General features: G+C 29.3%; 1 protein-coding gene across 2 annotated transcripts in view; it reads left to right on the top strand.

The window, feature by feature from the left end:
* LOC148300948 (very long chain fatty acid elongase AAEL008004-like) overlaps positions 1 to 27,653 on the top strand; it is a 71,087-nt gene that overhangs the window by 36,971 nt on the left and 6,463 nt on the right. For both annotated transcript variants that reach the window (XM_088274081.1, XM_088274079.1), the window contains 5 exons: positions 2,775 to 3,023; positions 14,964 to 15,154; positions 15,631 to 15,711; positions 24,374 to 24,536; positions 25,810 to 25,946. In XM_088274081.1, the coding sequence (XP_088130207.1) occupies positions 2,924 to 3,023; positions 14,964 to 15,154; positions 15,631 to 15,711; positions 24,374 to 24,536; positions 25,810 to 25,946 (672 nt within the window). In that variant the 5' untranslated portion in view covers positions 2,775 to 2,923. The remainder of the gene's footprint in view (positions 1 to 2,774; positions 3,024 to 14,963; positions 15,155 to 15,630; positions 15,712 to 24,373; positions 24,537 to 25,809; positions 25,947 to 27,653) is intronic.

Below are 27,653 nucleotides of genomic sequence, written 5' to 3'. Positions count from 1 at the left end.
TCATATAATCGTTTATGATATAGCCAAACGTGCCAAACACTACTTTACAGAGGTAGAGAAACGGAAATAATGGTGTAAGATTCAATTCAGAATTAATGTTTCGCAGCCCCAGTAATATTAAATTTAAATACTAAAAGCAGTAGAAGAAAATTAAGGAAAATGGATGAGGAAAAGAATCGTAAGAACAACAAAAGCTCTCACGTTGTTCAGAATTTATAATGTAATTTTACGAAACAGTGAGCATTTTTATTATTAGTTAAGATTCCATTGATCGATTTGTAGGTTACGTTTCAGACGTTTATGACAAATTCATCGTAATTAAGAAGATACTACACCTATCACAGCAGAAGGTGCGTAGTTCATTCGAAAGTTAATAACTTGCACAGAAAAGGTATTAGCGAAGAATGTGCATTATGACGAGGAATGTAAAGTATTCTTTCACAATAATAGTATATGGATGATGATATAAATGAACTGCTTGGAAAAAACCTTTTGATAAAATTACAAAGCAATTGTATCGAAACACATTACCTATTATTAAATTAATATTACGGACAAGTAAGGGTTTTTAGATTTGAGCCCACTCTGTATTAACTTGATTCCTATTTTTAAAAAGGTATGACATCAAAATATAATATTAATGTCAGTAATGAACAACACTTATATGTTTCATTTAAAAAGGGAAGTTTTTAATGTTATTTTACTTTTGAAAATATGTCAGTACGAAGGCTGTCGTTTAAACTGTAAACTATGGCATTTGACATGGCCTCACGCACATCCTGTTTGACAACTAATCGACTTAGAGATTATGTTTTCTTCGCCCAGTTAACAATGTTTTGATATATTTTGTTATATAGTTTTTTTTGTTTTATATAGTTTACGAGATGAGGTCCGACATACACATTGTTATATTTACCAAACGATGATGAAAATGACTTCATCATCGGTTGATCAGGATATTGTACATAAATCTTATTGTGTATGTAGGAAATTTATATACACAGAGATAATAACATATGTCATATGATTTTTTCAAATATATTTTATTGAGTATATTCAATAGCTAATATAACAGTAGGTGATGCTTAATCTCAGTTCCAAATGAGGAAAAAAAAAAATTAGCAATTCGTTCAGGGGATGATTTGTGTGGAAAAAAGAGGTTATTTTAATTTAATTACCATGAACCCTATGAAATCTCCGTAGACCACTGCTCAAGAATTTGTGAGTTACACAATATCCAATGCTCTTATCCAAGGTAACGGTGTTTAGTGGGAAAATTAAAATATTTATTACTATATTTACTCTGCCGGAAATCGAAACCAAGGCATGATGCGGGAATTGTTACTAGTAACTGCAACATACAAATTGATTTACGTTAAATAAGCAGGTACCTTATGACGTAATTTTATAAATAGAAATAATATTCTGGTTTAAATATTAAAAATTAAATTATTCGCAAGGCTAGTTAAAATATTTGGATATATGCTTTTTTATTTTACGTTTGTATGTACGAATATAGCTAAAATTTCAATATTTATGTTCATAAAGAAATAAATACATTAATATAACATTCATTGGCAATGAATTATGAATGTTCGATCGAATTGATAGATTTGGTTAATCCATTTTTTGAAATACGGCGTTTCCTTCCTGATTTCTGGAGGTCAGAGTATTTTAGTTAAGGTATAATTTGTAGCAGCTCAGCTCGGATGGGGAGAGAGGCTCCGACTTCCTCTCCTCACCTTGGAGAGACGGCATTTTGGAGGCTGCCGTGAGTCAACAATCTGGGTGGTTACTTGGCAGGCAGGTCCGCCGTGTGTGACCGCGGAACGCGTGGAGGTTGCACATCGTGTACTGTTCTGCGTTCACTGTTCGCTCCTACAGCCATTCACGTTCCGACCACGATGAGATAAGTACATCCACGAATCCGCCATCCGCGACTCGCTGACTGTCGGAGAACACATTCCATTTCCGGGCGAAAGTTTTTTTAATATATTAAAGCGCGCGTCGATTTCATTTTTATTGCGCCTTTCTTATTTTAATAAATATAAACATATATATAGTTCTTAAAAAATGTGTGTGCTATTAATTATGTTTTCTCGAAAAAAGTAGATTAATACAATAGTTAAGTGAATTTTCGTTTAATTTTATTGGTTCTTGTAAGAAAACACAAAATAAAATAATATTTTTACTTTTTATATAATATATATATATATATATATATATATATATATATATATATATATATATATATATATATATATATATATATATATATATATATATATATATATATAAATATATAAATATATATACATATATATATATATATATATATATATATATATATATATATATATATATATATATATATATATATATATATATATATATATATATATATATATTTATATATATATATATATATATATATATATATATATATATATATATATATATATATATATATATATATATATATATGAGTGAATGTGTGTAAATATGTGTAAATTATAATCCAGGAAATTTCTTTAATTTTACATTATTTGCTTCGAGTATATTGAATCCATTGATAATTTATAGTAAATAACTGAAAATCTAGTTTAATTTTTATTAATTTTATTTTATTGTATAATAATTTATCAAATTTTAGTAATAATAGTTTTTACAGAATTATTTCATGTATTACCTTTTTCCGAAAAATACGTGAAATCGTGTTACGTATTCCAGATTTAGTATTGTTAAAAATAATTTTGTTTTTCTTTACATTGCAGATGCTGGCCACGATCGGAAGGGAGAGGAAAAAATTTTAAATACGCGAATCGAGTGATAAAAACCTTCATTTATTCAATCAAATATAAAGTGTGAAGTGTAAGGGTGTCTTAGTGTAATATTTTCAAAGTTTAATTAAAAAACATTCAAAATGTCGGGGTTCGTGAAAATAGCGATGGACGATTACTATTCAGATAGTAATTGGACCACAATTATCAATAAATACTGGATGCAAGCAGAGACGATAGCTGGTAAGTACCTATTCAAGTAACTAAATCTATATTTTTTGGATACGCAGATCAAAAAGAACGGTTGTTTAGGAAGAGGAATGGACAATATACATAAAAATGAATCATTGTGTGATAATCTACAAGTTGGCTTAATAGTTTGTAAATACTCCATCCGCAAAGTATATATATATATATATATATATATATATATATATATATATATATATATATATATATGTATATGTATATACATATATATATATATATATATATATATATATATATATATATATATATATATATATATATATATATATATATAATATATATATATATATATAAATATATATATAGGGGAGTGTACCCACCCTGCTGTGGTTTGGATGCTTAAAATGTTTTGTATCAAATATTATAATATCAATTAGCTTCATCGAATACTTCGAGCTTCCTTATCATTGCTGCTATTCTTCCCATATGTTAATTCCCTTTCCCATATAGCAGTATTATCCTTCACCCATAGCTCCTTAACTTACGTCATCTATAGACAATTAAAAGACAGAACTGATCACCATGTCTTCATATGATTCATTATTAAATTGACATCGCATCGATCCGATATAATCCGAAACACTTATATAATACTTATGATTGGGATTTTAATAAGCGGTGTTGCATAAGCCGCAGTGAGCTTATTATCTTATATTATTTCTGTTAAAAAATCTAGTTTTTAATAACAAATTCATAAAATAAAATGGTAAAAGGTGGTAACAATAATTGTGTAATTTGAGGATCTTTTTTTAAATAGCTTACGCATTTTAAGCGATATTATCAAGTTTAAAATCGGCTATTTTATTGGCATTATAACCATATTGTTATTCGACAAATCATAAAGCCGCTATTTAAAAACAAAAGTGGTTTGCGGTATCTTTTTATATTTGTATTTAAATAGGCGGACATTTGTAATTATAACTATTTTTTTTGCAATATGCGAGTATCAGTTTCCCGTTTTTAAGAACTGACCTACGACGATAATAAAAGGTTATATGTCTAATTATCATGACGTTTTACACATATTGAATTTAATAAAATCGGAATGTTTTATTGTTTAATTTGAATTTGTCTAATCACGGATAATTTAAATACTTTTTGACATCGTATGATCTAATCACGGATAATTTAAATACTTTTGTCCGCCTCCGTAGTGTAATTGTCAGCATGCTCGGCTACCGTTCTGGAGGTCCCGGGTTCGATTCCCAGGGGGAGGTCAAATAAATATAAGTGATTTTTTCACTGTAATATTTATTCAATATTACCCTGGACTGGTACCTCAAGCGGAGGGCTGATCACCTTTCCTTCATGTGTAAACGATCAAGATAACACTGCGTTTATATGAAGCAGTGCCCTATGCACCATTGGGGTGCGGATAAGGGTTTTTAATTAAAATTTTAATGATGACAATATGTAAGGTAAAAATAACTCCTATTCGAAGAAACCCAGATTTGTGAACAAGAATTTGGACACACCCATAATATTGTAATACTTTTTACTTTATTTTGCCTACTACCCGCCACAATAACATTATGTTTACCTAATTTTGTCATTAGATCATTTTGTTTAAATTTTTAAACAATACATTTCTTCCGTATTTAAAAAAAATCAATGCCAAATACTTTTAATCATCAATTAATTAATTTATTTCACCATTCTTATTGAGAATAAATAGCCTTGACATTTACCAGTCATAGGTATAAATAGTATTTTATATAAACAATACACTTACAACAAAATTTATCGAAATAATAAAAATTAATTCGACAAACGTATGTTAAAACTCATTTTTCATCAGCTGCTCTAACAACATTTCATTTGAATGTTCGTACTTTAAAACGTTTTTGATTAGATATGATTGAATTTTTGAAATATCGAAAAAGTACAATATAACAGCTTTTTACAGCTTTTAACAGCTTTTATACAGCTTTTTTACAGATTTTTTACAGCTTTATACAGCTTTTTCTACGGTTATTTCATTTGACCAGTGACTGGGTTTTGTCGCTACCGACATCACTATCATACTAGTCGGTCACGAGTCAAATTAAATAAAAGCGAAAAAAGCTATTTAGTTCTTATTTCATTATATAAAATGCAGTGCCACGAAGAAATGTTGATACAAAACATACATCTAAAAGAGAAAAGGATTTAGGCAAATCGCGTTTATGATCAGTCATTTTGTAATGGATTTTTGCAATATTTTGTCAAGAATCGCGCGAGTTTTAACATTTTTAGAGAGTAAAACGTAGTTTTATTTTATCTAATACTATTTAACTAGTCCAAACTGTCAAAGTGACGTTTTTTATGAACGAAAGCATTGAGAACATTCATGTTACAAGTGTTTAAAGATTGACCTTTTAAAAAGACTTTTTTTCACAGGAACACGAATACGGCTTTTGTATTTATGTAATAATAATTAATTAAGTACTTGTGTAATAATAAACAACGCGAAGACGTCATGGGAAATCACGACATTGTACATCTATATGTACATTTTACATTTAATTTATTAACTGCATTTCCACTATTGTTTTATGTTTTAATTATCCATACATGTAGATGATATCATTCTGTCATGCATTGTAGCACTTATTTCTTAAGGTTTTTTTTTACTTATTTTTTTTATTCACCTTGTAAGTTCCCTAACTACAAAATCTTGTGAATGAACAAATGAACATATGGATAAAAAAAAACCCTAGGAATTTTGAAGTTATTCGCGTTAACGTTGATGTTGATTATTTTTACAAGATATGTGATCACATATCGAGTATGTAATGCCTTAAGGAGACCTTTACGAGTACAAGTATACAATTCTTTGTACCTTGGTAATCGCTGCCTTCTTAAGAATGAATCTTTAAAATAACTGTAACCAGTGATTTTTTCTTATCACTTTACTTTGTGTATTCGTAACCCTATCAGATAAATCAGTTTTAAAAAAATCCGTATCCGTATAGGGCCGTAACAAACGAACTCTGCGTTGCGTCTGTGTTAGCACCGCTTACGGGTCAACTCTGATGGAGTTAGGTCTGCGTAGGTTCGATATAAACTTTTGCTGGTATTCTTACATTTTATTCCGACGACTAATGGATACTAAGCTTTTATTTCGGCGACATTCAAACCGGTCTCATCCATTCAGAGAGATTTTAAATTACACGTGGTACCTACACAATATGTATGTTAAGTTACAAAAGGTAGGTGTCTACTTTTCTTTGACATAGTGATTCCGCTGTCAGTTATTTAAATTATTTTTGCATTAATTTTATAATTAACCTCTATCGTCATTTTTATTTTTATTTCTTTGTGGCCATAGTTTCTTGATACCATATTTATCACACCTTCTTTAGTAAGTGTGATAAATGTATTTTAATACAACTTAATTTCCATTTTAACACTCCATTCTCTTTCCCATATAGCCGCAATTTCCTGCGCTCTGAGTTCCGTCACTTGGGTCAGCTTTATCCCATGCGATAACTATCAAATCTTTGAAATCACTGATCAAATTATCTTCGTATAATTGATGATCGAGTGTACTCTACATCCACCCGATGCAGTACATGATGTATCTACTATCTAGGTGCGGATAAGGGTCTAAGAATGAGTAAAAAAATCTTAAAAACCCATAGAGATTAAATTTTTTTTTACTGGATATTTAAAAAGCATCTGCATAGAAAAGAACTTTAAATACTTTTCATTGAATATTCTATTCCACTTTTTAACGAAATTTTATGGATTGATTTTTTTCATTGTACACAATATTTATAGCAAATCAATGGTTGTTGTGTTCTGTTAATTAATTTAAATATAATAATTGAAAATATCCCATTAAACTCTATGAAATCTAAGAAATTTAGTCAACGAAAAATCCTATTGAAAAATAAAAAGTTTTGTGTACCGGTGAATGTAATGAATATTTCAAATAAAATATTAGAAATATAATAAAATATATTATTTTATTTACCGGTTTCTGAACGTACAATATGTAAGTCTTAATGATAGCTTCACCAGTATACAAAACAACACGTTATACCCTTTACATACGAAAAATATTAATCACATGCGTTATTAGTTTGTCGAAAGACCAACATGTCCTTCAAAGGGACAAATTAGAGTGCAAGTTTAGTATAAGCAATGGTATTTGTGTGCTGTGTCGTTTGAATGCTAGTATAGTAATTGAGGTGACAGAGAGTCGGATCAGTGAGTAATTATGTTTTACCATAACAAATATTTTGTTTTATTGTATTTATTTTTATTTAATTCATTTCATTACAAATTTCAACGTAGAAGATTGAAATATGTATGCATATGTATGTGTGTATATAGTAACATATATTTAATTATCTACAAAGAAAATACGTATTTCGTCTTAATCTTTTATAATTATATAATAAATTACATGATTTCCTGTGACCTTAACATAAAAACAATGCAATTATAAAAAAAGCGTCACAGCGTGATGTGAGCAGAGAAGCAAGGTATATATATATATTTATATATATATATATATACATATATATATATACATATATATATATATATATATATATATATATATATATATATATATATATATATATATATATATATATAAATATATATAAATATATAAAGGTATCCTTACTAGTTAACGTCCATGATGCTTTACATTATGATAGGTGCGTGATATAAATTTACACATACCAGCCCATTCACACATTATATGACTTTTGTAAACATTCATATATATTAGTCGAAAATATAGTAATAGTTATGGTTATATAGGAGTTATTATTCTTGGAAGTTTTATATATATGAACCAATTTCGAAACACTCTTCTTGAATCACTAGAACTTCACTAGACATATATTGATGAGATGAAAGAATTTTGGTAGTGTGGTTGTTATTAATGGGTAAAATTGGTGAATGTTACACGTGTATAAAGTGATCACTTAAACCGGCCTATGACGGTCGCCAGCCCCGTAAATGCCAAATTCTTCTTCATCTTTCATGAGATGTCAAAAAATAATACGGAATATATACTTATTTAGCTTCAAAGAATTAAGCCTAGCGATTTTTTGATACTATTGAATAGCACTGTTTAAGTCAACAATTAAAATTTTAATATAAAAATTCATGGATGATAGCCAAATGACATACCCACTTCGCAGGGGGGGCTTATTTACCGTAAATAAATACATAATTTAGAACGTAGTATCATAGACAAGTTAAAACATTGATAAACTTGCAATGTCTTGTAAGAAATAATTATGTATGCTGTATTACTTTTAATTTATTATTAGATTAAAACCAATATTTTTAGCTTTTCCACTTTTTTATTTGACCAGCGACCGGGTTTCGTCGTTACAGACATCATCAGACTGGTGAGAGGCTTTACAAATTTGTATGTTATATATAAAAGAAGGCAGGAGTTGATAACCATGATTTGATATAATTTTATGAGAAATTAATTTAATTTTAGTGAATTTAAGTATTGTATGATATTTTAAATATTTTTTTATAAAGGATTTTTGTATTGAAAGCACGATTTTATATAAAGTTAAAATAGATTTGTATTTTTTGTAAATGAATTTAAATTATGTAACGAGGTATCAGGAAATGCTGGTTGACGGCTCCTTCCACTAAATCTATTAAAAAGTGCAAGATAATATAAATCTATTAAAAAGTGCTAGCGTAGTGCAACTGACAAAGCTTTACATAAAGTTATGTTGTAAACGGCAAATGGCAACCCAACATTTGTGGTTCAACAAGGAGTGTAAGAAGAGGAACCTGGTGCCGAGATACGTCAGCATCCGGACAAAGGCGGACTCTGCAGCAGCGAGGAGAGCCATCATAGTGGCCTGCAAAACGTGGGTCACTATGGAAATGAAGAAATGGTACGCGATACGAGATAACGTGAGTACATACTTATTTCACATTCACACGTTACTTACCAACCAGTTACATAAAATCGAATTTGATATTTTACATCGAGATACACAGGATATAGTTAAAAATAAAATCCACGCAACGTACAAAAAACAGAGTAAAAAACTTTTAATTTGGTCCCAACAACAAAAAACAAAAACATTAAACTCATGCCCAATACCGCAAAAAACTTTTTATGATAAAGTTATTAATACGACTAAAGTGAAATTTAACAATCAAGAGATTGAACTCTTAGAAAAGGGGTTAAAATACTGTCCAAATGTACCTTTAAAAACAAAAGACTTTGAAAACTTAGCTATTGATGCGGACATAGCAATATCGAAAAACATGGCGGTAAAATATGAATGTTCAAAAATTATTAAAAAATACCACGAAAAAGAAAAAACTAATTTTAATACGTTAGATTCTTATACAATAAAGTCGTTAAAATCCAAAATTTCTGAACATAACCTTATTATTTCCAAAGCTGATAAAGGCAATTCAACAGTAATCTTAAATAAACAAGATTACTTACAAAAAGTACAATTAATTATAAATTCCAGCAATTCTATACCTTGTAGTAAAGATCCAACCCCAAAATTTAACTCTGATGTTAAATTTATCTTAAAAACTTGTATAACGCTCATAAAAGACGATTTTCATGCCCGTAGACTCACGGCCATGAACCCTCAATGTCCACGCCTTTATGGACAACCGAAAGTTCACAAAAAAGATATGCCGGTAAGACCTGTAGTGTCATATACTTCAGCACCTGCTTATAAATTAGCCAAATTTGGAAACCACGTCATCAAAAATATTTTGAAATTTAAACCTAGTTATGGAATCCAAAATTCATTAGAATTAATAGATAACCTTAAGAACGTAGCAATTTCAGAAAATCTTACCCTCGTGTCTTTTGATGTTGTTAGTTTATTCACTAATGTTCCAACAGATGAACTTAAAGTAGTAATTAATGATATTATGGATGTAAAAGGAACAAATCCAATATTGAAAAAAGATATTAATAACTTAATTAAAACCTGTATAGATCAAAACTACTTTCAATTCGATAATAAATATTATGTACAAAAATCAGGTTTAGCTATGGGAAGCCCCATTTCACCGATCTTTGCTGAAATATTCATGGATCATATGGAAAAATCCATTACAAAATTAAAATCTTTCAAAAACGTTAAATTTTATCGCCGCTACGTCGATGATATACTAATTGTATGGTCAGGAAGCCAAAGACAATTAGACATTTTCCTAACAGAAATAAATAAAATTAATAAATCAATTCAATTCACTATGGAACTGGGCGGTAAAGTAATAAATTTCCTTGATTTAAAAATTAGCATCGAAAACAATAAATTAGAATTTGCGATTTACAGAAAACCCACATACAGCGATAACATCATTCATAACAAATCTAAGCATCATATTTCCCATAAACTCGCTGTATTTCATAGTTTAATTCATAGGCTGTTGTATGTCCCATTAAATAATGATAATTACAACTCTGAACTTAATATCATAAAGACGATAGCCTCCAATAACGGTTATGAATGTGGTTTAATTGATCAATTAATTAGGAAAAAACAAAAGAGACTTGCAACATCTCAATTAAATAAAGCTCTCATTACAGAGACTTCAAAAGTAGTTAAAAAATGGGCTAAATTACCTTTTATAGGGGATAGTAGCAACAGAATCGGAAAACTAGCGAACAAAGATGAATGTTCCATAGCCTTTTATAATAATTCAAATCTGGGGAAGATACTAATTAATAATAAAGATAAAAGGGAAAAAGAAACAAATTCAGGCTCATATTTATTAAGTTGTGGATCATGCAGTGCTGAATACGTGGGGCAAACAGGACGATCGTTTAAAATAAGAATAAACGAACATGTCCAAAGTTGGAGAAATAAAAAAGAAAACTCCACTTTTGCAAACCACTTGATAGAGTCAAATCATGATTTCGATAAAAATTTTAATGTAAAAATCTTACACAAATGTAGTAAAGGTAAAAAATTAGATAGGCTCGAAATTTTGGAAATAAATAGATTAAAAAAAATTGTCATAATAAAGACATATTAAATGATCAAGTAACACACATTCATTCTCCCTTACTTTACCCATTAGAAAAGAAACAATAGATGCCTTAATGTCTTGTCGATAAGAAATGACTGCCGGGAAATTTACATTTCAGAGAACTTCGGACTCCCCCCGGACAACCACAGCTTAGTGGAAGGAGCCGTCAACCAGCATTTCCTGATACCTCGTTACATAATTTAAATTCATTTACAAAAAATACAAATCTATTTTAACTTTATATAAAATCGTGCTTTCAATACAAAAATCCTTTATAAAAAAATATTTAAAATATCATACAATACTTAAATTCACTAAAATTAAATTAATTTCTCATAAAATTATATCAAATCATGGTTATCAACTCCTGCCTTCTTTTATATATAACATACAAATTTGTAAAGCCTCTCACCAGTCTGATGATGTCTGTAACGACGAAACCCGGTCGCTGGTCAAATAAAAAAGTGGAAAAGCTAAAAATATTGGTTTTAATCTAATAATAAATTAAAAATGCAATTCCATCACGAAGTGTCAGTGGATAATATAAATGTATTACTTTTAATACCACTTCATAAATAATAAAGTAACTCTCTTTCATATGTATATATTTATATGCAGAATTGATTGTTGGTTAAATGTATACGTAATCAAGATGTTGGATTTGTTACATTGTAAATAAAGCCGTGCAAGGAAGGACAATTATTCATAAATTCATTTTATGAAATGCAAAACATTTTATCGTGATAAGTTGTTTGATTTATAAATTATAACTGCGTCTATAGCGCATGATTGAAACGAAACAGCTAAATACTAAGCACAAACAGGCAATTAGTAATTACTTAATTCAACAACAAAAAAATAACCAAAGGAAACTCATTAAATGAAATGTATTTTACTAGCCGCGAGTTTAATTTTGTTTACAGCGTTTACAAGTCGATTTTATAAAGGAGATAGTGTACTTCAATTAGCGATATTGCAGAATGCTTTCCATTTCAAACGCATCTATCTTCAGTAATTCCCTTTCTATCCAAGTATCTAGACTAGGAAACGAACTAACCAACTCTCTATAGTATAATGAACCTTCTCTGGTATCTTAAACATCAACGAAATGGTACATAAAATCTATATTATAAACACAATACACACAAAAACTAAACAAGAGAAAATATAAGCGTCAGCATGTCATAAATCATTTTTAACGCGTTACTTATCTAAAAGTTAAAGAACTTAATTGCGCCTTCAAATAATTATAATAATAACATTAGCACATGACCTAAATTAGAGCCATATTTTTTTATGCACATAGCCACGAATATTTTTAACGCTCTTGACCACCACAATTTTTTTCTTCTGATTTTATTATCCGGTTAGTCTTTGTCTTCGTATAATATTGGGTTCAGTGCGTCAAGGACCATAAAGTTTTTGCATATCGACGAGGAGTTGAAACTATTACCAAATTATTTTTACTATAATGCAATAAAAACTTTATTAGTGCCTATTTACGTAATTCCTCACAGGTACAAGTGAGTCAATATACCCATGATCTCACAATGTTTTTATTTAAATGCAATACTCATTATTATTTGTATAGTATCAAGGTTGATTATTGATGGATGTCGTTAATTTTGTAAAACCCCATATATAAATAAACAACTTGTTTTAATCAGCAAATTTCCAGATTAATGTTCAAATGTTACATAATTTAAACAATTATATTAAAAACTATGATTTATCAAAAGGAATTTTTTGATATATTTTTACTGTAAAATGCTTGCTTTATTTTAAATAAGTCGATGAGTTTATGTTTGTTTTATTGGATAATTAATTTTGATAGGGAAATCGGTTTTATTTTTTTAAAGAAAATTTTGAATATGATAATTGAGAAAAACCTTCCCTTTTTCCGACAGAAGGAAATTCCTGTAAAACTACATAAAAAATATTTCGCATGTAGTACCTAAAAGGTCTGAAGTTATTCGTTCTATTGACAACATTGATTCATCACTTAATTTCATATTTTATTACAAGTCTTTCGAAAATTAAACGCAGTGATATCTTTATTTTATTTTATTTATTTGAATATGTTAATACTGTTTCATAAATTTTCTTTAATAATTAATAGTTAAATGATTATTACATTAATCATAAAATAGTTTAATATTCCTTCGGTAAAAAATGTGAATCGATAAAAATGCATAATGTTTCCTATATAAACGCAACCTTACTTCTAATCGATAAAGTATTATTTTACAGTGTATCCTTTGAAGGATATACTGATGTGGCACTTGAGTGCCACATTTAATCACACGTAATAGTTAATGACAAACGTGAAAATAAAAAAGCACTTAGACCCTCAGAGAAAACTTTTATAATTCTTAATTTTTTCCCTGTAAGGTGGAAAAGATATATAAACAAATAGTTTACAACATACTAATATAAGAGTTTCTTCTTAATAAAAAGCTTCTTTACATCTCACCAATAGATGTCTCTAGTAAAGTTCTAGTGATTCAAGAACAAGGTTTCTAAATTGGTTCATATACATATATAGAACTTCCAAGAATTTGAGTAATGTGGTTGTCAATAATGGGTAGAATTGATGAATGTTACACGTGTGTAAAGTGATCACTTAAACCAGCCTATGACGGTCGTCAGCCCTGTAAATGCCCAGACTTCCATATTCTTGTTCATCTTTGATGAGATGTCAAAAAATAATAAACAAATAGTTGTAAATAAAATTTTATAATACGTTTATTAAAAAATCATAGTAATTTTATTTTAAAACTTTTTTGTGCGGGACACCCATATTTGATGCGGGTAATAGGTTTATTTCCAGTTGGGAGAATAATTCACCCAACCGAGTGTAACATCGCTTTTTAATACTATAAAATTACGCTGACTGAAACTGCAAGTTGGAGATCTAAGAATACAGCATTAACAAGATAGTGAAAGTCAAGTACAGAAGATTTAAAAATATCTATTTGCTATTTTCGCAACGCAACCACAACTTGGGAATATTTGTGTTAATTAAATAAGCATATTTTTTTACGAAAAGTCGAAGATAATTCTTATTTTTATATTGATCTGGTTGAGACTATTTTCATGTCAGTGAATATACTGATTACAGTTGTGATTATGCCAGTTGTATTCAAAAGATGAAAATAATACTAAATATGTATAAAAACTTTCATCTCAAATATCTAAATAAAAACTTTAATAAACAGGGTCGTATAGAGGTGGTGTTTGTTGATTATATTTATATTCTATGTGGAATAAAGTTAACCTAATAATCTGTATTAAAGTATTTTTTGAAGTGCGTATTTGTTCTGAAAAAAATCAATTATCTATTGTATTGTCAATCAGTTTAGTTTAATATTATAAGGGTATGTAAATCTGTAATCGCAAATATACAGTATAACGTTAGTTTTGGGTTAAAATTTTCTTTTATTCTATCGTTAGCAATATTTAAGAAAAAACCAAGCGAGCGAAGAAATTATTTTCCACTTTTTTTACACATGAATACTAATACTACTTAATAAGAGAAAGATTTTTTATGTAAGGGCAGATTTTTTCAAACGTTAACGACTAATAATAACGTGGGCGCCGCAAAAGAGATTTTAGTCCTCCGATACGGTATGGGGTATGTGGAAGCCTAAAGAGTATAAAGTGATCAATCAAACCAGCCGGTGATAGCTTGTAAGCCCCACAAAAGCTCGAAATTCCATATTCCTTCCTCTGAGCAACCTTCTTTCGTTTATCTTGAGATATGTAAAATTTTCGTTCATTTATTTTAATTTTAAACAACGTGGTTTTTTCCCTTTTCAAAATATTCAAAATAGCATAAAACGTATTTTTTTCTGTCTTTAATTTGATTAAAAATATATATTTTAAAATTATAGGGAATAATTGAGCACTGTGTTTTGTTTTTAGATCCCCGGGTAGAAGGATGGTTCCTGTTCGAAACTCCCCTGCCCACCCTGGCTATGGTGCTAGTATACCTGTCGTTCGTGGTGGTCATCATCCCTCAAGCTATGGCCAACAGGAAGCCATACAAACTGAAAAACACCCTTATTGCATACAACGCGCTACAAGTCCTCCTGTCATCGTACATGTTTTACGAGGTCAGTGAAACTCACAAGCATCAATTCCATTTTTGAATGTATTTCAGTAAAGCATACTTACACGATTTAATGTTAATATTAAAATAGAGTGAAATCGTAAATAAATATAGAAAATTGTATTTACGTAAGTGTACATTATAATATGGAAATGTGTACCACAAAGATAAAACTATTTGTTAATGGTTGTAGTAGAAATGTGATCAAGTTGGCTTTGGAATATTTCTCGAAGCTTTTTATTCCAAAAGGATACTAATAGATCTAAAGTCTAAAAAATCGGAAAATAATTGTACGTGATTGAAAGTTCAAAGCATCACCATGCTAGTTTTTTTTGTTGTTTGATAATATGTATAATGCTTTTGACTTGAACGTTCCGGTCGAATGAAGCTTGATAAATCGATGACCCACTGTATCTTCAATGTTAAATTTAATTATGATATGTTTTCGAGGAGAATTTTATATTTTGTTTTTATCAACAGCATCTTATGTCTGGATGGTGGAGCGATTACAGCCTATCCTGCCAGCCAGTAGATTATGGAACCAGTGAAACAGCTACGAGGGTAAATAAAGCATTTAATATTTTCCGTGCATCAACTAATAAAATTGTAAATGTCTTTATGCGTTAATATTTTTTAAACTTTTTTTCTTAATTTTCTTTTCTGTGGTATAGATAACTTTGTGACTACAGCCAACCTCAAAAAATTGTACTTTTTACCATCGTTGTCCGAAAAACATTAACTAATAATTCTCAATAAATTACTATAAGATTTTGGTTAGTTCATAAATTCCTTAGGTTTGCTACCAAAAATGTGTTGCTCCAATCTTAGGTAGAAGCACGGGGAAACCGGCGAAATATTATGCATAGCAGCTGGTTATCAAACATTGTTCACGAATGGGGTCAATAAGACAAAATTATTTGGCACAACATATTTTATTGTAAACCAAGTAGGTACCACTATTAAAGGTGTTCGACGCGAAGGAGATTAATTTATCCTCCTACCAACGTTTTAGCCATCCTTTCAGTGTTTTTATTTCAGATACTATAGGAATAAATTTGTATACACCTTCAGTTTTTACTACTCAATTTTAGTAATACAATGCGCTGAAGAAGAATCCTGTAAAGGTTAGGAACGTTAGTAAGGCGATGTATTCTTCTTCTTCTTCTTCTAACCCTTATCCGCATCCGATGGCGCATAGAGCACTGCATCGTATTGACGCAGTGTTATTTTGAATATTACTTATATGAAGGCAAGGTGATCACTCCTGCGCTTCAGGGTAATATTAAATAAATATGTAAGTGTAAAATCACCATTATTTATTTTCACCCCCTCTGGAAATTGAACCCGAAACCTCCACCACGGTAGCTAAATTTTGGTGTAAAGCAACTATTAAACCACGGCGGCAGACTGATTTATTATTATTACACGGTTTTAATCAATGAGTCTAAAAAAATATTGTATGACAGTTACAATATTTATTATCTATTAAAATTCTTTTAAATAATTATATAATACAGAGTTACCAATTTTGTACTTGCATACTAGGAATATTACAGAAAATTATAATATAATATGCTACTACAATAAGATCAGTGTGTGGAAAAAAATATGTGGCTTTATAACTCGTGTAAAATAGAAAGTAAATCATTCGTATGTATGTAGAATTAATATACGTATCTTTGCTTTCTACGTGAAAATCACATTATGAATCATTTAATTTTTCAAATTTAATGTTTTACATATTTTTATATGGTGATGCGACCGGATATTGAAATAAAATACTTTTTTTTTTCTTTGAAAACTAGGACTTAAATGTTTTACACGAAATCATTCGTTTTTATACGTTGAATTGATAAACTTAAATTTACGCGTTTGTTAATTTCTAAGTGTGATTGTTTTTTTTAGAATTTTTTCCGGTTGTCTTGTCTTATCTTTGTATATCATTTTTTTGAATTGCTAAAATACCAATAATCAGTATGCTTGCATGAAAAAAGTTCTGGCAAAGTAAGCACAAAACTAAAAATGTTATTTTGTGGAAATAAATCTCTAACGTTTATTCATTCAAATTTTCAAAATCAATGCATTCATGAAAATATACAAATTTTGAGGTAAGTTCCGTGCTTTTCCTTTTTAGGGGAAACGATATGGGCATATTAAAACAATAAAAACATTACCATTTTATGTTTTTACTACTTTAAGTATTCTTGCGAGTAGTAAAATTTAGAACCCATTTTTAGTACGATTATTGTATTGTTTAAAAATCAAACCCAATTACTCATAATAAATATTCCTTCTTTGAAAAAATCATAATGATTTATTATCAGTAATTAATCATACCCTCATATATATAATTTAAGATTTTATTGTAAAAAATACACACATTTATCGAAATGTTAATTTTGTTACACGTATTTGTTAAAATTCTACCGATGTGTGTACTTGTACAAATTAATTCGCTTAATTATACCTTTATAGATATACCAGTAAAACATCATTTATTTACCATAATTAAAAATGAATGAAATAATAACTCCACTTCTTCTGAGTTCTCGTTATGGTCAAATTATTTTGATTTGTTCTACATACCAAAATAACTGTATTAACTTTCAACAACGCCTTGTATAATATAAATATATTTTATATGCCAACGTGCACATCAGCAACCTCGTAAGTTAAAACTAATATTTTTTTCATGAAAAAAATTACAAAAAAGTGAAGAAAGATATATTTTTATTTTTACTTCGCCTTTAAATCTTTAAAATCATTGTTTCAATCTAGTACCTCGTATGTCTAGCACAATTTACTACAAAAAATTCAATAGATCAATTTTAAATGTATTTTAATTAATTGATATAACAGACTCTTTGTAGTAAAATTTGTTCATTTATAATAAAAAAAATACTTGGTAAATACCACTTTTGCTCAAATATCTTATGTAACGATGTATTTAGCATCATTATTGGTTTGATAATTATCATTATTGGTAGTGTTTGATAATGACACTGAATGCATCGAAACAAGTGTCATAATAGATTTTAAGAAAAAGTAATAAATACGAAGTAATGTTTTAGTAATAATGAAAACATGTTTTATTATATGACCCTATTATATTTTTATTAAAGTTTGATTATTTTCATTATTATTTTTTGGTTTATTGTTGTTGTTACGAGTACCTGCGTTATACTTTGGACGTACGAGTTTTGAGTTAGCAACAGTTAAATATATGTGATATTTCACGCGTGGTAAGCAAGAAGGTGCATACTACTATAAAACACGGCTTATATATTTGAGGTCCGCTACGTAGTTTTGATCTATCGCAAATTAGAAAAATTTTCTTTTACAAAATTTATTTCGTAGAACATAATTTTATTTTTAGGACATCCCAAGTATATGAATGATTTTTTTAAATTAACTTATAATGTTACAACAATGAAATCCCTGTATTTTATTTTTTTCTTTAATAAGTCAGAGTATTTGTTTCTGCGGCTCTCTAGTGTATTTAGTTATTTAGATCGTATCTAGTTTGGTCAGCCATATGTGTATATGTACGTACCTACATTTTATCGTTTTCTTTTTGTAAAAATATAATATTTCAAACCTAATGGAGGATAAAAAGAAATTAAAATCTTATCGATTTGCAAGCTTTCTACTTCTTTTTCCCCCCATCAAACTACTACGTAGATGAATCACACATACTCGTTTATTGTTTTGACATATACGAGTATCCTGAAGAAGGTGGAAATTTTTATTGTTTTCATTTTTATTTATTGAAAGAAACGCACACATTTTTGGCCGATGCCAATGACGTGAATACAACATATTACAACGTAGGTTGCGGACATAAGAACGTGAAGTTAGTACCTACTGCGAGCCATATATGGTACATACGTATGTGTAGCTTCCAGCCTCTGCGGGCTGTCTTCTGCATTTTTCTGGCGCGCCAAGTCGTCAGATACTAACCACGCAGTTTTAGTTTTTCGAATGAATTACCGATTAAATGGTTTTATATTGTATATATTTATCAAGTTTGGATCAGCTTAGAATTTTTTCACTAATAATTATTTAGGTTCTAGTCTCGTGGTATAGAGAATTATTGGTATCACAAATTGACTCTAATTTTCTAAAATAATAGGGTACATGTGGTTGAAAATAGTGTTTAAAAATATGTACATTTGTATTCATATGTATATTTATATATATATATATATATATATATATATATATATATATATATATATATATATATATATATATATATATATATATATATATATATATATATATATATATATATATATATATATATACAGTATCTACTCAATGAATTAGGGCCACCCATTATTTTTTTGAATACTCTGAAATCTTTTGGATTATTACATTTATTTTACATAAATACTTTAAGTTTTTTATTGACATCTAATATCATGTATATTACCTTCAATAATATGTAAAATATACCTGGATTATTTAAGCGTTTACAAAATTTTAAACCCTTTTTCTGAGAAAGGTCCCTAATTAGCACAGGTAGACAGATAGTTGAAAGTTCAAAAAAAAGCCCTATCTCATTTATTAGTGAAGTTTCTTGAGTTCTGATTGTTGTTTTGTTCAGAGAGGTTATATAGTTATCGTGTCTTGTGAAAAAAACTTAATTTATAATTTTAGTTCATAAAGTATAATTTTTTTTTGTAAACACAAGTGTTTTTTTGGAAAAGGACAAAATGGGAAAAAGTAAAGACATTTCTGAGGAAAAAAAGTCTAGTGTTATAGTGCTACTGAAATTAGGAATACTATCTAATAGAGAAATTTCAAAAAAAGAAAACGTTTCTCGTCAAACAGTGGACAAAATTTCAAAATCAATAAAAAATCAGTCACCCGCCACCAGCAATCAGCGAAAGAACTGTCGTAAGATTAGAAAAACAACACCGAGGACTGATCAAAAAATCGTTCAAAGTGCCTTAGAAAACCGAAGTGCATCAGCAAAAACATTAAAAATAAAATTGGAAGAAGAGGGTATAAATATATCGGTATCAACACTGAGGCGACGTCTTTACGAAGTAAATCTGAAATGCAGGCGCCCTGTAAAAGTACCAAAATTGACACCACGAATGAAAGCGGATCGATTAAAATGGGCCAGGCTACATCGAAATTACTCGGTAGATGATTGGAAAAAGGTATTTATTTAAATTGAATTTTCAACATATCATTTTAGTCAATAAACTTATATATTTGAATTAAACTTAAATTTTCATTATTTTTCAGGTCATCTTTAGTGATGAGTGCCGGTTAGAAGCCGTGACAGAGAGCCGTCGATTCGTCAGGAGAACACCAATGGAACGTTACAATGAGGCCTGTGTGGTTAAAGTTATCAAACACCCCCCTGCAACAATGATATGGTCATGTATTATTAACAATTTACCTGGGCCGTTGTTTTTCGTGGAAGGAACAATGAACCAAAATTCCTATAAGCAGGTCCTCGAACGAATTTTATTGCCCTTCTACCATACACTCGACCCAACAGAAGGTCCATACACCTTCATGCAGGATGGGGCACCTTGCCACCGGGCTAAATCAATAATAAAAATTTTGTCTAACAAAAATCTGCCTTTGCTCCCCTGGCCTGGAAATTCTCCGGACCTTAATCCTATAGAAAACGTATGGAGCATGTTAAAAAATAAGGTATACTCATTCCCAAATCCGACAGTAGACTGTCTAAAAAAAAAATTCAAAAAATTAGGTCAGAAGACGAAGAAATAAAAAACACGATAAAACAGTGCATTTTAAGTATGCCAAAAAGAATTGAGGCAGTTATTTCTGCCAAAGGTGGAAATAATAAATACTAACTATATTTATATGAAAATATATGCATAATTTAAGCGTAATAAAGTGTTCTTGTGTAAATAAAATTCAATGTTGTTTTATTCAAGGTTTTCTCTGAGTTATTCCTGTTTGAATTGAGAAATTGCGCGAAATTCTGCGTGGCCCTAATTCATTGAGTAGATACTGTATATATATATATATATATATATATAATTTTGACCTATTTTTTAAGATTCTTTAAGTCCTAAAATTCATCTTAGGACTTTCATTCTGTATCTTTATCATCATCGTAAAGAGATAATATCCTTCATATGTTGGCCGCCACTGCATTTTATAACGTTCATTCTAAAGGCCTAATTTTCGTTCGACGCGAGTAATGTTGACTATCCATACCTCAATTGAAGCTGGCTTATCGGCAAAGACTTTATGTGAATACGTATTAGGGATCCAAAGAAAAAAGTCTGGAAGTGTGATATTATACGATCTAGGCGGCCATTTCACCGGTCCCAAACTGGAAGTAACATCTCACCGAATCGATCTCTCAATAGAGCCATTTTATCACGCGCTGTGTGGCAAGTATTGCTGTCTTCTTGGAACCAATCTCGGGCAGCAAATAGTCTGTTATCATGACGCGATAGCGGGCACTATTCACAGTAACTTTGTTGCCAGCGTCGTTTTCGAAGAAAGAAAAACAGACTAATTAATCCACTGACCCATAAAACACACCAAACCGTCATTTTTGTAGACAAAATGGAAGTTCCTGAATCTCTTCCGATTGTTCACCATCCCAAATGTGGCAATTTTGCTTATTGACGTAGTCTTTGAGATAGAAATAGGCCTCATCGCAAAACAAATTTTTGGTCGAAAACAACGGATTTTGAAATTGAATAATTTATAAATGTTGTTACGGTGTATGGCTGTCAATGAAAGTCTATTTAAAAAAAGGTCTTGATGAATCACCTAATAATATATAAATATATATGTATAAATATATATATATATATATATATACATATATATATATATATATATAAATATATATATATTTATATATATATATATATATATATATATATATATATATATATATATATATATATATATAATATACATATATTCATATAAATATATATCGTTTGTTTTGTGATAGGTATATTAAATATTAATTAGACTTTATATTGATAAAAGTAAAAACAGAGATACGTCAGATGTAAGAATTAAATTCAAGATCACGACCAAGAAATCAATGGCAAAAATATAATATGCAAATGGAACCTGCTTTGCGCACTTTCTAAAAGATTATCTCTCGCACAACTACTCTTGTATGCGTAATGTGGGAACAGCCGTAACAAAAGCTGTCTAACACGTGCCACTTTTAACGTTTAATTTTAAAGATGCATAGAAATAAATAAAAGTATAATAATAATATAAGTCTGATCAAGGAAATTCTGAAAAATATATGCATGGAAATACACTTTGTAACATTCGCTAGACAGCCAATTCCTAAAATAAAATTATCGAAATAAAAAAAACTGAGTCAAAGCAATATTTTTGGGATTGAAAATGTCCGTAAAGTTTACCAACAATTCACTTAACTTACAACAAATAACAACTATTTTTTTTCTGAAGACTTAGACAGTCCCTAAGTTTGATGACTACTTTTGGGTGTCGCAACTCAAAAGGGGCGGATAAATGTGAATTCACATTTGCCTGTATTTTTACTTTTAAAAGTAAATCTTCATCTGATATGAACAGTTCGTAGATATGTGATTAATTTACTCAATAAGTGAGAAATCATTCAGCATTTTTTTATGAAATCGAATTTCATTTTAAATATAGATCAATCTAAAAATTTAAACGACTTAACGAAAAATCAATAAAATAGCCCAGTAATCCAACAATTATAACTATTCTGTTCTACTTTTCTACTGTTAACGGAATTTCACAAATGTCTCGTTTTTACACAACTGTTGTTGCGACGCGACGACGATAGAAGGACATCTCTACAATTTGATATAATTCTGCGATTATTACAACAATTCCTTTCACTTTCTGTGACCGATCATGTGTAAAATTGGTGAAGTAATATTTTTTCTGATACATTTATCGCTTCACTAACGGAATTTAAGCAGATCGTTACGAATTATTCGTCAATACAATTGAATAACTTTCCGAATCCAGAAAATTAAAACCCTTCGATATTATCACATAAAGTGACAAAATGTTGATAAGTTGTGAATGATGATTTTATCTCTGTTTTTGTGGTATTCATCTCAAATTACATAACATCAAAAAAAACCTTTACATTAGAACTACGATTCCGAGAATATATCTTTAAATGGAAAGTTTTCTGTTTGGATGATATTGGACATATTCTAATGATTTTATTATTTACTTTGACATGAAATTTTTGTTATTCCAGTTAGTTAATCGAATATTTTTAAATCAATGTTAACATCGGAATAATTCTTATTAGATCTCACAGACAAATGTATAGTATCTACTTGATCAAATGATGAAGTAGATTCTATACATCCAACAAAATCCCCCGAACAAAAAATAAAAGCTTTTAGTAGTAATTGTGGAACTCTGATTTAAATTTGTTTTACAGCATTCAATAGAAAGATTCGCGAAAATTATCTTAACATTAGAGAATGTAAAGAATATCGAAGACTGATTAATTTATCGATCTATAGCATCATAAATAATCCATTGCGATATTTTATTCTCAATTCCATACAATTACTTTTAATACGTATCGTATATTCTTATCGACTACAATAGTCGTTCATAAGTCGTTGAAAGTGAGGAATAATAAAAACTCGAAATATAATAATAACGAAGGTAACAGAAATAAAACAAAACTATATTTTATTGTATTAACCACAAGCTAATAATGAAAGTACTGATTAAACGTACAAATAGAGATAAAAATAAATAAATGAAGCTAGTGTTAAAAAGTATGTAGTATTGAAAAAATAGAGATTATATATTTCTACGTCGCTTAAATTGGTCAAGGTGCATAATTCAATACTTCATCAGGGTTGGAATTACAAAAGTTTTGACTATGTAGATAAGTCAAGATTCGTCGAATTAAACTTTGTGTATTCGGTAAAAATATGGTCATTTTATGTATTTTCGATAAAATTAACTTCAGAAGAATTCAAATCAATAACCGGTTTCGAAATATGTGGTTTAAAATAAAGCTCATTTACTCTTTAAGCAATGTACCATCTTTGTCAAGGCTCTTTCTGGTATATCATTTGGTATATTTATATATCAATCGTAATTATATCACCTTTGACATATACTAGAAAAATATTTTGAAATAATCGAAAGACTATGAGAACAGTCCCTAATGTCTGCTTTACAATATTGTTGAATAAATCTTTTGTTATTATTCCAGATGCTCCATCTCTGCTGGGTGTATTACTACTCCAAACTATCGGAGTTCGCGGACACGATATTCTTCGTCCTCCGTAAGAAGAACAGCCAAGTGTCGTGGCTTCACTTGTACCACCACAGCTTGACTCCCTTCGAAGCCTGGCTACTCGTCAAGTTCATCGCGGGTAATACTCATTTAAAAGACACAATAAAACAATAAGACCGAGACGGTCAGAACTCAAAATTCATGATTTTCTTGACAAGTATTTAAAGTGTCGTAACTTTGTGTCTGTACGATTTCTAAATAGTGCGATGGAATGGGGTCTTGGCAATACATTATAATGTACAATAATGGTTTTAAATAGCTTCATCCAGTGTTTAAAACCCTTACTTTAAAGCTCCATATTTTGGAGCTCTAAAGTAAGGGTAATAAGAGATACAAGGAAAGTATTTTATGTTAAGAATGAATAATGGTATTTTTTGCCATTCGAAATCGTCATTATGCCAATAATATCTGAATATTGATTATTAATATATTTCTGATAAAATTGAATTGTTAATTATTTTATCATCGACCGGTATCGTCGCAACTGACTTTGTATGACCGAATGCTGTTTTTTTTTTAATTCGATTCTATCAAGAACTATCAGTTTGTAATTGAAATGTACTTTTAAATGTAGTTTTAAGAAGAACTTTGAATAGAATATCTTGATTTTTTATTAATTCAAGTAATTCGTTTAGAGATAGCTATCATTCCTTACATATATCCTTTCACTACATTTGTTTTATGTACGTACATTATTTTTATTTCATATTTTATTTTATTAAGTCGTGTCAGTGACTGGAACCTCGGGGTCATGTCTTTGGGTAATCAAAGGTGGCAGTTGATGGACAACGTGGGTTGTACGATGGTTATTTTAACATTGCAATTTCAGTACAGTAATATAAATTTATAAGAACAATTTCTGAAGCGCCAATAAGATATTTTTACTTTATTCTAACAAAAAAGCAAATAAATTAACGTAAACTATCACACGGCACAAAGAAATGTTTTTATTGATATATTCAAAGAAATAAGGGAGATATAAAGGTGTAATAAATTATTTGCATAAAAATTCGTGACGTCATGATATATGTATGACTTGTCGAAGTATTGCACAATTTTCTGCATTTCCTATTGTGACCCTTGCGGTTTCAATAATAGCGACGCATATTGTCGCATAATGCGAGTGCAAAAGGGAAAACGTTTTTTATTATTGAAAATATATGAACATGACGCTATACGCAAGGGATGACGCAGTATGTAATCAACATAATGAATTGATGGTCTTTTGCAAAAATCAACGATGAATATAAGTAAGGATACATTACATAAAATACCCTGATGTACGTTTTCTGTTGCCGAAATGTAAACATTTCTATAATATAACAAACTATATATTATGATATTCATTCCAGGTGGTCACGGTACATTCTCTAACATCATCAACAACTTAGTCCACGTGATCATGTACTTCTACTACATGGTGGCGGCCATGGGACCGGAATACCAGAAATATATCTGGTGGAAGAAGCACCTCACCACTCTGCAACTGGTAATTATACTTTAATTTTTATTTTAGACGTTGTCTCTGTTTAGCCGCTTCTACGGCAAAGACAAATTATTACAAAGCAAAATCTAATTATTGTCACATTATTCAATAGACGAAACTTGCTAGACCTGACTTGTCATCCCGGACCACGTCTTTTAATTTGTCTTGTAATTTTTCTTCTTTTTTTCTTCTTTGTCAGCCGTCTCTGCACTGCTGGATGCAGGCCTTTTTTATTTTTTTTTATGACCTCTCTTGTACTTAACCCTTCACTGCATGGTGTATCAAATTTGTTACATACCCAAAAGTTTGTGTTAAAACGTTCTTTAAAAATATAAGCAACCATTTTTTGTTGTTACTGATTAGATACATTCATAACTCACGTATATAGTTCATAATTTAGCCAAAAGACGCGCTATGAACGCCAAAATAATAACTTCACTTGTCTCTCGAAGACGAACTGTCAATGAAGTCATGCAACAAAAAAAAACATGTAGTGAAGGGTTGGTTATTAATAACTCGGTATTGCTTATCTCTTATATTCCCGTATCTCACTGGTCTTGTATTACTTTGTTATGATAAATTATATTGTAAGAGCTAGGCAACACAAACTATTTCCACTTCCTGATCGCAGAACTAGTTAATTATTGGTAATGACTACAGGTAGGATTATAGTCTGCTAAATAATCTATGAAGAACAGTGAATCCTGTAAATTTTTGGGTTTTCTAGAATTAGTAAATTCCTTAACTACCAAAACATCAGTGTAACATGACATGGTGGATATAAATCATTTCGTTTTATCTTGTTTGCTATGTATATTGAGTTGGTTTTGTTTTTTTTATTATTATTGTTTCATTATTTATCTTTACTACTATTTTTAAACCCATTTATTTTAATTTTACATTTATATCTTACATTCTAATTCAAAAGGAAAAAAATGAATCTGTCAATTGTTAAAATAAAAATATTTATACAATGGTTTCGTATGAGTTCATTGACCATTTTTAAATTTGTTTGTTTACCTGATTTATGAAAATAATTCAATGACTTCTTCTAAATGCTTTCTTGTAAAAGAAAGAAAAGTTACGTAAAACCAAATTTAATTTTGTTCAATAAAAGTATGTTATATTATTTCAATAAAAGTATGTTATATTATTTTGCTCCTATTGCTACCACAATCGTGACTTGCAAGTTACACCGTTTGCAAAAGTAAATAATAATAGGCGTTAACAAGCGTTTTAAGAATCATTAAAGAATTTGTGTTATATTAATTTTTTTAAATATTCCCATCGTAGTTTTGTAAAACTTAAAACTAGGGATTATAACCTATATCTTTTATCAGCAAGTATGCACATCCTATACTGAAGCATTAAATAATATTGTCGTTATTGCTACATCGCTATTCTTGGGTTAATTTACTTAGACTTACGGAAATATAAATTTACGAATAATGAACTTAGCTTAGTCGAATAAAGAACTTAGCTTAGTACTTGGTCAACTAATTCCAACAAATTTGAAAGTGTTTAATTACAATAAATTACTTTATATATTGTATATAAAGATAAACTCACGAATAATGATGGGACGAATTATATTTTGTATTACCACCTGATTACAAATTATTTAAATATGTTCGAAAAATATGAAAATTGAAATAAGGAAAATTGAAAGCTTTGAGGAAAATAACGTATTTTTTACATCACTTCTGTCAA

The sequence above is a fragment of the Brachycentrus maculatus genome, unplaced genomic scaffold (assembly GCF_059751285.1).
Source record: "Brachycentrus maculatus isolate JH-2025_06_01 unplaced genomic scaffold, ASM5975128v1 h1tg000632l, whole genome shotgun sequence".
In the NCBI taxonomy this organism is placed as follows: Eukaryota; Metazoa; Arthropoda; class Insecta; order Trichoptera; family Brachycentridae; genus Brachycentrus; species Brachycentrus maculatus.
This window is presented reverse-complemented; position numbering and strand designations above follow the sequence as displayed.